Source organism: Hyla sarda, chromosome 6 (genome assembly GCF_029499605.1).
Source record: "Hyla sarda isolate aHylSar1 chromosome 6, aHylSar1.hap1, whole genome shotgun sequence".
NCBI lineage: Eukaryota > Metazoa > Chordata > Amphibia > Anura > Hylidae > Hyla > Hyla sarda.
In genome coordinates, this window is record NC_079194.1 from 134,350,973 (window position 1) to 134,364,250 (window position 13,278).

At 43.3% G+C, this 13,278-nt stretch overlaps 3 protein-coding genes across 3 annotated transcripts in view; 2 read left to right on the plus strand and 1 right to left on the minus strand.

Moving 5' to 3' along the window:
• LOC130276140 (pentraxin fusion protein-like) overlaps positions 1-13,278 on the plus strand; it is a 56,544-nt gene that overhangs the window by 15,667 nt on the left and 27,599 nt on the right. The window contains exon 5 of the mRNA XM_056525072.1: positions 13,178-13,221. Coding sequence (XP_056381047.1) covers positions 13,178-13,221 — 44 coding nt within the window. The remainder of the gene's footprint in view (positions 1-13,177; positions 13,222-13,278) is intronic.
• PDE6H (phosphodiesterase 6H) overlaps positions 1-13,278 on the plus strand; it is a 239,388-nt gene that overhangs the window by 4,388 nt on the left and 221,722 nt on the right. The window lies entirely within an intron of this gene.
• LOC130276137 (uncharacterized) overlaps positions 1-13,278 on the minus strand; it is a 48,599-nt gene that overhangs the window by 3,761 nt on the left and 31,560 nt on the right. Inside the window, exons 10-20 of the mRNA XM_056525067.1 lie at positions 13,169-13,201; positions 10,934-10,975; positions 9,994-10,029; positions 9,459-9,744; positions 8,916-9,073; positions 8,679-8,714; positions 8,547-8,588; positions 8,212-8,470; positions 6,989-7,143; positions 2,492-2,539; positions 165-450 (exon numbers count right to left, since the gene is read on the minus strand). Of these exons, the coding sequence (XP_056381042.1) occupies positions 165-450; positions 2,492-2,539; positions 6,989-7,143; positions 8,212-8,470; positions 8,547-8,588; positions 8,679-8,714; positions 8,916-9,073; positions 9,459-9,744; positions 9,994-10,029; positions 10,934-10,975; positions 13,169-13,201 (1,381 nt within the window). The remainder of the gene's footprint in view (positions 1-164; positions 451-2,491; positions 2,540-6,988; positions 7,144-8,211; positions 8,471-8,546; positions 8,589-8,678; positions 8,715-8,915; positions 9,074-9,458; positions 9,745-9,993; positions 10,030-10,933; positions 10,976-13,168; positions 13,202-13,278) is intronic.

Consider the following 13,278-nt stretch of genomic DNA (forward strand, 5'->3'; position numbering starts at 1 on the left):
AAAATGCCATATGTACATATATACAGAATCAGTGGAGTGTACGTTTCTGTATTTCTCCTTGACTTTATTATGGTCGCTCCACTTGGCTTCCCTATTTTTGAAATCCGCATGCATCCCAAAACTTCACAGGTTTTTCATTCGTCAACAACCAATAAAAATCTTACCTGGGGTTGTCAATTCCACCATTCTCAGCCGAGTCCCCTATACGAATCTCAGCACCATTGATTCTTTCTCGACAGCAGTCACCTCGATTGGTGATGGCTACAAATGATATATGATATCTGTCCTTCAGGTCTAACTTCCACCATGGATTTAGCTCTTTTCTTGTGTGTGTACATTCACCAGCCATGTAATTGCTGGCCAGGGACCCATCAATGGATGTTCTTACTTCAGATCTTTTTCTGTAATAGGACGACTGGGCAGGAATGCCCTGAGGAGCCACATTTTTAACTTGAAAATTTAGGGAATATATCATTATTTATTTTCTGTACATTTTTAATAAAATTGTATAGTTATTTCATGATACAAGGCTGTATGATAAATATCCCCACATATTCCTGTAGATATAAAGAAGATTGCTTTTGGACTATTTGCACCTAGGAAAAGGCCTTAAACTGTTACTTGAGAAAACATTTAACACGTGATAGCAACATGCCAAAAGTTTTGATCTGTCAGGGTCTGGGTGCTAAGGCCTGTCTTACTTTAAGTCTTTACTCCAGCAATGCCATACGTTCTCCACAATTTACAGAGGTACAGTTGGGTTACCAAGGCAACCGTACGATGCCTGGAAAGTTCCATGCACAAGCTGTATTCTAATTAACAGGACTCATGCACGGAACTGCCCAGGAGCCGTATGGTTGCCTTGGCAACCCGATCACCTGACATGACATGCGTCTCTCCACGCCAAACTGTGGAAAGTGTGCGTGGCAGCACATCACAGGAGTGATGCTTTACGCTGTTGTTTTCTGTAATCTTATTAAATAAATTACAAAGTAATTTCTTAATTATAGCTGCTTCAGGGTCAGTTGGGTGACAATCAATATGGCTGCCATTGCACAGAGCTCTTGACAGAGAAGGGCTAGTATGCTAGATTAGATTTTACAGATTTGCTTTATTGTTTGGTGGCTAAGGCCACGCTAGGCCCACAGCCTATGATGCACAACAGGCTAGTATGATATCCCATCTGAGTGATTGAAGAACCATGAACTCTAACATTGCATGCCAATCATATCATCCTATAAATAAAGGGGATATTTCTAGTCTCATACGCTGATACTATTGGTCATTGAATGTACATACAATAGCCCTGCCACCAGTCAATGCTACCATGCACCATTTTTTGATGTCAAGGAATTTATAAATAACAAAATGCAACAGAGGCTGTAATTTTTATCCCTTTGCACTCACTTCATACGTTTCAATTTAATTTAATAAAGTAAATATTTTAATATAGACACATGATAAGAAGGAATTGGTGAAATCCTGTTGACCTTCCCAGGTGCCTGAGGGCATTTGTTGTGTTAATATTAAAGAGGCACTGTCATTGTTAAAAACTTTTCATATATTGCAGGACTCATTATAATATGACATTTCACAATATACACCTGTTAAAAAAAATAGCCAGACAGCATACTGGATACCGGCCATAAAGCATCGCGGTATCCAGTATAGGAGATTTCTATTGTGTATGCAAAACTACAGATAAAGGATGTGTGGACATGCTGGGAGCTGTAGTTTTACAACAGCTGGAGGCAACACTGCTCTAACACAGTTATTTACAAACATTACAGCTTCAGTTGTTACTAAACTACAACTCCCAGCATGCTGAAATAGTCAAAGCTTTCTCGGACTCCTGAATGACAAAGAAGTTGATCAGACATTCAGGAGTCTGTGAAAGATGAATGACACACATAGTGACAGCTATGCTGATTAGCATCCAGCTTTACTAGGAGAAGATAAAACAGATAGAACATGTATTCATAAAAATGCTGTACTTTTATCTAAAAAAATCCTTGCACTAATTTTATAAAGATCTATTCTTATATTTATACATTTTATCCTGTTATGAATTCACCATAATGTCTTCTGATTACTGCAGGCAAGCTCCAAGTATCTTCCTCTGACACATGACAGCATAAAACCAGAGAGGAAAGGGTTGCAGAGTAGAGAGTACTGATTGGCTGACTGCACAGGCTTGCTCCTGTGAGGGAGACAGACTGACACGCCCCCTCCAGCCTGCACAATGAAAAAGTAACTCACCAGCAGATAAATGCTTATATCTCTGGATATATAGGTCCGAGACACATAAAAATTATATGCACATGATCAGGTCCGGGTCCCGAGTAACATATCACTTTTTTTCTTTTTTTTGCACTATGACAGGCATGCTTTAAGCTTTTGCACCACAGTGCTGCCAAACTTAACATAAGTATTGACATACAATACATTTATGATCTTATGCAGCTAAGAATACAGAATGAATGACTTTTACCTCCATGATGATTATATTGAACTTCAAGATCTCCATTCCAGTCTCCACCTGAAATAAAAAATTTATGTTCAGTCCTATTTTAGATGTAGGAGCTGTAGATGCTTGGTCTAGTGTAGATATAAGAGCTCTAGATGCTTGAGCTATTGTAGCTGTAGGAGTTGTAGATGTTTGAGCCGGTGTAGGAGTTGTGGATGCTTGGGGTGCGCTGCGGGGCTCCACCACGCCCACTTCGATAGACTTGCATTGTGGTGCGACATCACGAGGGGGCATGACTGACCCCTGCAGAATGCGCACACAGCGTTCAAACTAAATGTTCCGAATGCTGGTCAGTGGAGTACCCCTTTAAGCTAGTGTAGATGTAGGAGATGTAGATGCTTGAGCTGGTGTAGATGTACAAAGGTAATACATATTTGGTTGTACATGGAGAATATTTTTTAACTATATATATAATTGCAAAAAAGGTTTTTATAGCTCTCTTGTCAACAAATCACAGCTCTACCTTCCTTTGTATAGTAACACACAACATTCAGTCCATTATTATTTTTTTAAAGGGGTAAACTTTTTCTTTTTTTATCAACTGGTGCCAAAAAGTTAAACAGATTTGTAAATTACTTCTATTAAAAAATCTTAATCCTTCCAGTACTTATTAGCTGCTGAATACTACAGAGGAAATTATTTTCATTTTGGATCACAATGCTCTCTGCTGAATCACGAGCAGAGTGCTCTCTGCTGACACCATAACCACAGTGCTCTCTGCTGACATCTCTGTCCATTTTAAGAACAACCAGAGTAGGAGAAAATCCCCATAGCAAACATATGCTGCTCTGGACAGTTCCTAAAATGGACAGAGATGTCAGCAGAGAGAACTGTGTTCCAAAAAGAAAATAATTTCCTCTGTAGTATTCAGCAGCTAATAAGTACTGGAAAAATTAAGATGTTTTAATACAAGTAATTTACAAATCTGTTTAACTTTCTGGCACCAGTTGATTTATAGATAAAAAAAAAAAAAGGTTTCCACCGGAGTACCCCTATAATACATAGGGACAAATGAAGTGTATAAGTGCTTGTCTTATCTAGTGTCAAGAAGACTGTCAACAGAGATCATGAATTTTGATATATACTGGGTTATAAAGTAACAGGACAACTTAAAACATACCTGTCAGTTGCAGAAACTTTTTTTTAATATAAGGTAGGATAATAACATTATACTGTATGTATATTTGTAATATACATTGGTTACATAACATGTTTTTGGGTGAAAAAATGCTGTCTTGTCCCTGCAGCTATTGCCTGTGTGCAGAGACAAAATATAGGAAGTGTGGGCAAACAAGCATGGTTCTGTGCAGGCTCCTAGCTTGTCAATCATCCTGCTGTGTGAACCGGGGGGTGTTCTCAGAGTCTCAGTGCACAGAGCCCTGCTTGTCCTCAGTGTACAAAGCCCTGCTGGTCCTCAGTGTACAGAGCCCTGCTTTTCCTCAGTATACAAAGCCCTGCTTGTCCTCAGTGTACAGAGCCCTGCTTGTCCTCAGTGTACAGAGCCCTGCTTGTCCTCAGTGTACAGAGCCCTGCTTGTCCTTACTGCACAGAGTCCCACTTGTCCTCAGTGTACAGAGCCCTGCTTGTCCTCACTGAACAGAGCCCTGCTTGTCCTCACTGCACAGAGCCCTGCTTGTCTTCACTGCACAGAGCCCCGCTTGTCCTCACTGCACAGAGCCCTGCTTGTCCTCAGTGTACAGAACCCTGCTTGTCCTCAGTGTATAAAGCCCTGCTTGTCCTCAGTGTACAGAACCCTGCTTGTCCTCAGTGTATAAAGCCCTGCTTGTCCTCTGTGTATAGAGTCCTGCTTGTCCTCACTGCACAGAGCCCTGCTTATCCTCACTGCACAAAACCCTGCTTCTCCTCAGTGTACAGAGCCCTGTTTGTCCTCACTTCACAAAGCCCTGCTTGCCTCAGTGTATAAAGTCTTGCTTGTACTCACTACACAGAGACCTGCTTGTCCTCACTGCACAGAGCCCTGCTTGTCCTTACTGTACAGAGCCCTGCTTGTCCTCACTGCACAGAGCCCTGCTTGTCCTCAGTGTACAGAGCCCCACTTGTCCTTAGTGTACAGAGCCCCGCTTGTCCTCAGTGTACAGAGCCCCGCTTGTCCTCACTGCCAGAGCGCCGCTAGTGCTCAGTGTACAGGGTGCTGTTGGCCTCAGTGTACAGAGCCCTGCTTGTCCTCAGTGTACAGAGCCCTGCTTGTCCTCAGTGTACAGAGCCCTGCTTGTCCTCAGTGTACAGAGCCCTGCTTGTCCTCAGTGTACAGAGCCCTGCTTGTCCTCAGTGTACAGAGCCCTGCTTGTTCTCAGTGTACAGAGCCCTCCTTGTCCTCAGTATACAGAGCCCTCCTTGTCCTCAGTATACAGAGCCCTGTTTGTCCTCAGTGTACAGAGCCCTGTTTGTCCTCAGTGTACAGAGCCCTCCTTGTCCTCAGTGCACAGAGCCCTCCTTGTCCTCAGTGCACAGAGCCCTGCTTATCCTCAGTGCACAGAGCCCTGCTTATCCTCAGTGTACAGAGCCCTGCTTGTCCTCAGTGTACAGAGCCCAGCTTGTCCTCAGTGTACAGAGCCCAGCTTGTCCTCCGTGTACAGAGCCCTGCTTGTCCTCAGTGTACAGAGCCCTGCTAGTCCTCAGTGTACAGAGCCCTCGTTGTCCTCAGTGTACAGAGCCCCGCTTGTCTTCTGTGTACAGAGCCCTGCTTGTCCTCAGTGTACCGAGCCCTGCTTGTCCTCAGTGTACAGAGCCCTGGTTGTCCTCAGTGTACAGAGCCCTGCTTGTCCTCAGTGTACAGAGCCCTGCTTGTCCTCAGTGTACAGAGCCCTGCTTGTCATCAGTGTACAGAGCCCTGCTTGTCCTCACTGAACAGAGCCCTGCTTGTCCTCAGTGTACAGAGCCCTGCTTGTCCTCACTGCACAGAGCCCTGCTTGTCTTCACTGCACAGAGCCCCGCTTGTCCTCACTGCACAGAGCCCTGCTTGTCCTCAGTGTACAGAACCCTGCTTGTCCTCAGTGTATAAAGCCCTGCTTGTCCTCTGTGTATAGAGTCCTGCTTGTCCTCACTGCACAGAGCCCTGCTTATCCTCACTGCACAAAACCCTGCTTCTCCTCAGTGTACAGAGCCCTGCTTGTCCTTACTTCACAAAGCCCTGCTTGTCCTCAGTGTATAGAGTCTTGCTTGTACTCACTACACAGAGACCTGCTTGTCCTCACTGCACAGAGCCCTGCTTGTCCTTATTGTACAGAGCCCTGCTTGTCCTCACTGCACAGAGCCCTGCTTGTCCTCAGTGTACAGAGCCCCACTTGTCCTTAGTGTACAGAGCCCCGCTTGTCCTCAGTGTACAGAGCCTCGCTTGTCCTCACTGCTCAGAGCGCCGCTTGTGCTCAGTGTACAGGGTGCTGTTGGCCTCAGTGTACAGAGCCCTGCTTGTCCTCAGTGTACAGAGCCCTCCTTGTCCTCAGTATACAGAGCCCTGTTTGTCCTCAGTGCACAGAGCCCTGCTTATCCTCAGTGTACAGAGCCCTGCTTGTCCTCAGTGTACAGAGCCCCGCTTGTCTTCAGTGTACAGAGCCCTGCTTGTCCTCAGTGTACAGAGCCCTGCTTGTCCTCAGTGTACAGAGCCCTCCTTGTCCTCAGTATACAGAGCCCTGTTTGTCCTCAGTGCACAGAGCACTGCTTGTCCTCAGTGTACAGAGCCCAGCTTGTCCTCAGTGTACAGAGCCCTGCTTGTCCTCAGTGTACAGAGCCCTGCTAGTCCTCAGTGTACAGAGCCCTCGTTGTCCTCAGTGTACAGAGCCCCGCTTGTCTTCAGTGTACAGAGCCCTGCTTGTCCTCAGTGTACCGAGCCCTGCTTGTCCTCAGTGTACAGAGCCCTGGTTGTCCTCAGTGTACAAAGCCCTGCTTGTCCTCAGAGTACAGAGCCCTGCTTGTTCACCCACACTTCCTGTATTTTGTCTCTGCACAGAGACACAACGGCAATAGCTGGAGAGACAAGACAGCATTTTTTTTTACACATTTTTGAACCACTGTATATTACAAATATACAAACAATGTTATTATCTACATTATATAAAAAGTTTTTGCAAATGACAGGTACATTTTAAAGTGTAACTATCATTTCAGAAAACTTTTGCTATGTCATTGAGACACGTCAAAAGTTTTTATTGTGGGGGTCTGGGTGCTGAGACTTCCAATTATCACTATAACCAGTAGGAAAAAGTGCACAGCTTAGTTCTACTTCTCCCTGCTATTACGCACCTAAAACTTTCTATTGAGCTTGTCTTTGGTGAGTGCATGACAGTGGAGAGAAGTCACCCATGTGCTTCTCCCTGCTGGTTCTAGCGATTGTGGGGGTCTCAATACCCAGACCCCCATCGATGAAAAGTTCTGACACATCTCTATCACATTTCTGAAATTACAGTTACACTTTAATATGAAGTAATTAAAGCAGGAACTTACTTGGAGTATCCACAGAGATGGCAAACACTTGGACTTCACACAAGCTGAGGGAAGCAACCTTGTCTGGGAGAACAATGGTCACATATCTGCCCTCCATTTCATTACAGTTGAATGAAAATGTCTCTCCGGGACCAATAGAGGACACTGTGCCACATCTACAAAACATTACATGCAAATCATTCCATGGTAGAAGATATTCTGAACTCATGACTATGTCATAGGATACATATGCAAACTCTAGGGTCCTAGAGTGGACCTATCAATAATCCTCAGCTTCCTGCTAACCAAAAAAGCAATGTAGCATATCATAAGAGTCATATTGGAATGGGTACACTGATCTTCTGTTTTCATACTTCCCATTTACTCAATAGCCATCAAGCCATAAGAATCAAATTTCTAGGATTTAACTGCTGGTACAGGGCTCTCCCGAATGTTGCCATATCTCCCATTTACTCAATGGCTGACATGACAGAAAAGTCTCTTGTGTGAAACATCCCTTTAAACTTGCAAACTTAAAAGTATTTTCTGATTCAACACATTAAAGGAGAACTCAGGCGAAAATAAATTTATCTCCTATCCACAGGATAGGGGATAAGTAGCTACTGGGACCCCCTGCCATTTCCAGGACAGGACCCTGGCTCTCTCAGTGAGGAGCGCATGTCGTAATTTCTATGAAAGCACCAATGATGCCAGAGTGCTGTATTCGGGTCTTGCTTGAGTGCGTGCCATTTGCAGCACTCACTCCTCATTGAGCACCTGGTCCCATCTTGGTAATCGCCGAGGGGGCCCCAGCGCTCGGACCCACACGATCAGCTACTTATCCCCTATCCTATGGATAGGGGATACGTTTATTTTTGCCAGATTACTCCTTTAATTATAGGAGGCAATGGGAATAAGAGTCTCAGCTATGGACCCTTCTCAAATGCTCTGTTATTGGTTGCCACCAAGTAAGTCAGGTAAGCCAACATTTGATGGGGTTGTGAAATATGTATTTGCTATTAGGTGGAGTTCCTCACTGAGAGCTCCAATGTGCAGATTAATATAAATGGAGTTTGAAACTAGCTATAGCATCCTATCTACAGACTGAAAAACAATAATATACTATGAAAGTAGGGAGTCCTAATTTTGACTTGATGGCTACCTAGTGAAAATGGTTAATTGTTTATATGATTTCAGGTAGTGACTCCCATATATACTATACAAATGATGACAATGAAGCATACATTGGGTTCTTCTTCCAACCAGTAGCAGAAAATCCCACATGAATCTGTGCTGCATCAAGATCTTGAGCACTGGAGTCATTTTGGCTTGTTACTGCGATGGTGAAGACTTTGTGAGCTGATCCAAGATCTATGGTCCACCATGGAGCCTCCTCCACCGCAGTCTTGGAGCATTCCTGCAGGTTGCCATCAATCGTATTATTTGAACTTCCCCCATCTGTGCTGGACTGTGTTGTAGTTGCAGTCATTGCTACATTAGGCGCTAAGGAAAAAGGAAATTGTATTATATGGATAAGGGGAATATCTTAAAAATATAAGATAGTTGTGGAGATTCTTACCAGTATTTGAGTGTTTCAGAATATTTCTCAGCTCAGCAGCAACTGTAAAAAAAAAACTCAGATTATAGCTATACCAAATGTTACAATATTTCTCTTTACAATAATAATACAACTACTTGATATAAAATGTACCGCTATGTTCTTCAATCTCTGGCTTCAGTGGAGCATCTAAAAGAAAATAGATTTTATTTTTATTTTTTTTATTAATAAGAGAATGTGGCAATGTTGGCCATGGGCTTAACATCGGATGTCACCAGAGAACATTTTTGCAGTATACTTAGCCCATAAACCTCTTGCTACACAATAGCAATAACAGATATAGACAATCCTCAAATGTTTGCATTTTGGACATATCCGGAATTGTCTTACCCGTATAGCCTTCTGAAACATTAGTCCCATAGACCTTCACCTCACACAGTGTTAGATACTCAGCTCTGTCTGGGATGGTGACTGTAACATACCGTCCTACCATCCTGCAGATATATTCCTCTTCCTTTCCACGACCCAGCGATTCGATTTTAGCACATCTGTGAGAAAAATGGAGCATGTATTATGTGACCACTGAGGCCATGGTCACATGTCAGAACTTCCTTGCTGGATTCGGCATTGGAATCCGGCACGGAGAATCTACTGCAGCAGAGTCCCCTTGAATTCAACAGGATTCTGCTGCGCACACCGCGGAATTTCCATGCCAGATTTTTCCGGCACGGAAATTACATTTTCCGTGTCCGCACAAAAAATGACCATGTTTATTCTTTGTGTGGAGTCCACACGGAATGCATTGTCATTTATGAGATGGCGCATTTGGGTGTGCGGTCGTAGTGCCGGCAGATTATGCAGACATGCTGTCATGTGAACATAGCATTAGGCTCTCCTATTTCTTTTACACGCTACTAGGACAATGCCTTTTACCTGGGATTTTGTGCTCCACCTTTTTCTGGAGAATTTCCAATTCTAATTTCTGCTCCATTGATCCTCTCTTGGCAGCAGTCACCTCGATTGGCTATTTTTACTTTGGTGACGTTGTAAACGTGCATCAGGTCCACTCTCCACCATGGCTCTATTTCCAAGTCAGTATGAGAGCAATGTCCAGATAAGTATATGGTGCCGGGGGAGCCGTCTATGGCATTTTCAGAAGCTCCAAGTTTATCATAGAGGCTGGATTGTGAACTGATTCCTCTGAAAGCCAAGTTGTCTCCTAAGATCAAACACAATGCACCTTAAAACAACTTTAGAGTCCACTAAAATGCCATCGTTCTTCTATAACTTTGTTGGTTTAGTTTTGCTGATAAAAAAATCTGTAAGGTTACCTTGCTCCTCGCCTATACATATATTTGGAGAATAACGCCACCAAAACATTAAAAAAAATTAGGGACATAAAGCTGCAGCTAAAAATAATCTGGTTCTACCATGATGTTTGTCATGGATGACTTCTTAGTTACAGTACCTTCATGTTCTGGAGTCTCTTGTTGCTCCTCACTATCTGGAAAACAGAACCATTGAAGTAATACAGAATGTTAAGGGAATATCAACTGTTAACATTCTTTGCAGAATAGCATATTCTGATGTGTACAGTGATCCCTCAACTTACAATGGCCTCAACATACAATAGTTTCAACATACAATGGTCTATTCTGGACCATTGTAAGTTGAAACCAGACTCAACATACAATGTACGGACAGTCCAGATCTGTGAAACGTGTCAATGGCCGGAAGAACTGACCAATCAGAATGGGCATTCACTGGTAAAACCCCTGTATTACTGAAGTGCATGCACTTACTGGTGTCTGGTAGCGCCCCCTACAGTACAGGGAGGTATTACATGTTCTGTACTCCTCTTTACCTGTGCCAGGGTAAGCTGCTCCTTGGGACACCAGGTGAGGACGGCTCCATTTTAAATTTTTAGGACATTGTTTACTGTACAGGACCCTGAAGAAGCTCCTGTCCTCTACCTAGACCAGCATTTTCCAACCAGGGTGCCTCCAGCTGTTGCAAAACTACAACTCCCAGCATGCCCGGACAGCCTTTGGCTGTCCGGGCATGCTGGGAGTTGTAGTTTTGCAACAGCTGGAGGCACCCTGGTTGGGAAACGCTGACATAGACAGTGATTTACAGCTCCCAGCAGATCTTTATTACTTTTATATGCAAGGATTTGCTTTATCTATATTAGTTATCTACTTATTTTTCTTTAATCCTCCCTTTTTCCTATTTTTGGATGACATTTTGGGGCTTCAGAACCAATTACCAGGTTTCCATAGAGTTCTGGTCTCAACATACGATGGTTTCAACATACAATGGTCGTCCTGGAACCAATTAATATTGTAACTTGAGGGACCACTGTACTATATATTAGACTGGAATACTAGACATTAGACTGGAATACTTACTGTAATCAAAGTAGTCGGAGAGTAGATCCCAGATATCCAGAACTAGGAGTGAAAGGGTATTCTTATTAGTCAAGTATTTATTGATAGTTTACTGTATTTTATAGGTGTTTTCTTGAAGAGTTTACCGACATAGCGCCTTCTCTTTATATACAGTACTAATACACCCATACACAGCAAAAAATAAGGACAAGTAGTTATAAAAGAGAAAGGACCTATGTACACATGAAAAAACAAACACAGATCTTTAGGATTTTCCTGAATGGTGAAGGGGTGGGGGCTTAGGAAATTCTTTATGAAGCTGTGACTGGTGTCTTCCTATTCTGACAGCTCCTACTACAACTAATTTAGCAGAGGAGGTGGCTACCTGGCTACTGCTTAGCAGAGTTTGCTGTAGTGCCCATACCATCTAAACCGCCTTACTAAACCACAATGCTGAAAAAGAAACCTTTTTGGGGTAGATTTTATACACAGTTTTTGTCCATGTGAACATGCACTTAGGCTCCTTGCTTTTCCAGCACCTTCCACTCCTATCAGCTGCCCCTTGCCCTCTACACACTTGCCATCCTGCTGCCCTTTTAAGAGTACTACCTCTCTGCTTCCCCCAATATTGCTAATGCTGCTCCCCCCACTGCCCTCATACCAGTTAAAGAGTACCTGTCATCAACTAAACTTTCCCTGATCCCCCTCCCCATCTGTCCCTTACTCTAACTATGCCTATCCCTGTGTTTATTGAGGTTTAAAACGCTGTGGAAATACCTTTTTTATCCCTCTTCATTAGCTCAGGAGCACTGTCTTTCTGAGGGGTGGAAGGAGGCGGGTCTCGGCAGGCATGATGTCACATGAAGCCTGGCCGGGACTCTACTTCTGCCAGTCTTCCTGTATGCTGCTCTCCCTCTGCAGTAGTGTTTCCCAACCAGGGTACCTCCAGCTGTTGAAAAACTACAACTCCCAGCATGCCCAGACAGCCTTGTAGGCTTGTAGCTCACAGTGCTGCTTAAGGCTAGGAGCGAGTCCTGAGCTGAGAGTACTGAACTTGCTGTGGAAGGACAAGAGCCCTTTCAGCATTAGTCCTAAAAGCTGTACACTCACTATGAAAAGCATAGGAAGCTGCCTGCAGACCAGGCATAGAAGAGTGACCCCTAGTGGCCAAAAGTATAAAATGAAAAAACTGGTATAAATATTAATATTTTTTAATGAAGATATATTACAATATGTCTTCATTAATGATTATGAACAACATATTAAAAGTTTTTGTTGAAGACAGGTACTATTTAACACCTAAAAACTGCCAGTCATTTAGTGGTCCAGATGGTAATAGGGCTCAACTTTGAGCCCTATAAAGTAATTGTGCTACTTTTGTGGCATTAACCCTGCAAGGGTACGTTCACATGTAGTGACTAAGCTGTAGCTTTAAAGGGAAGGGTGTATGCACTTAAGGAAAATGACCAGGAAAATTTCCACAGTTAAATATTGGAGCTGAAATTTTCTTTCTGCTCCATCAGGATCTCCTCAGAAATTTCTCTGTGTGAAATCCCATAAACTCGTGGAAATACCATATATTGTAAGCTCAACACGAGGCTTATACCAGATGGAATTCACATTGATTTTGAAGCTGAATCTGCCTCAAAATCGGCATGAATACCAGCTGAATATAGTAATGTGCACTAGCTTGAATAGTGCTCCTATAATACCCTTCTCACAGTAATAGTGCCCCTTTACTACCCCACACACTGATGACCCCACACAGTTAAAGTGCCCCCTTAGTGAGCCACACACAGTTAAAGTGCCCTTTTACTGTTTGACTAAATGGAGCAGCTCAGACTATAGACCTCTTCCAGCAAGGTCTACGCTACCGGCTGCAAGGTGAAGGTGAGAGAGATTATGTCAGTTCATTGACATGGCCTGTGTCTGAGTTTCTGGTGCCCTGTTGCCTAAAGGCTGGAAGCACCTGTGGCCTATGAAAGTTTATGGCAACACCACAGTATTCAACAGTATCTGCTTCCTGAGGACACACATACAGCTGTACCTGTGTCCTCAGGAAGCAGATACTGTTGAAAGTTTTAACCCTCCCCCCCTCCCCCTGCATTGCTATGTAGGGGTATGTGACTGAGTGAATTAAATCAGGCTCCATCATGTCTGACATTTCACTGTATTATATATATCACACCATGACAGACATTCATATTAAGTACTAATAAAGGTATTTTACATAGGAAAATATTGAATGTTTCTTACTTTTGCTAGACTTAGGAAACTCAACACTGGCATCTGTGGGAAAGAAAAGACAGGTAATATTACTACGTAACAACTGCAGAGAACAAGAGAAAAAAAATAGCAAGAAACCA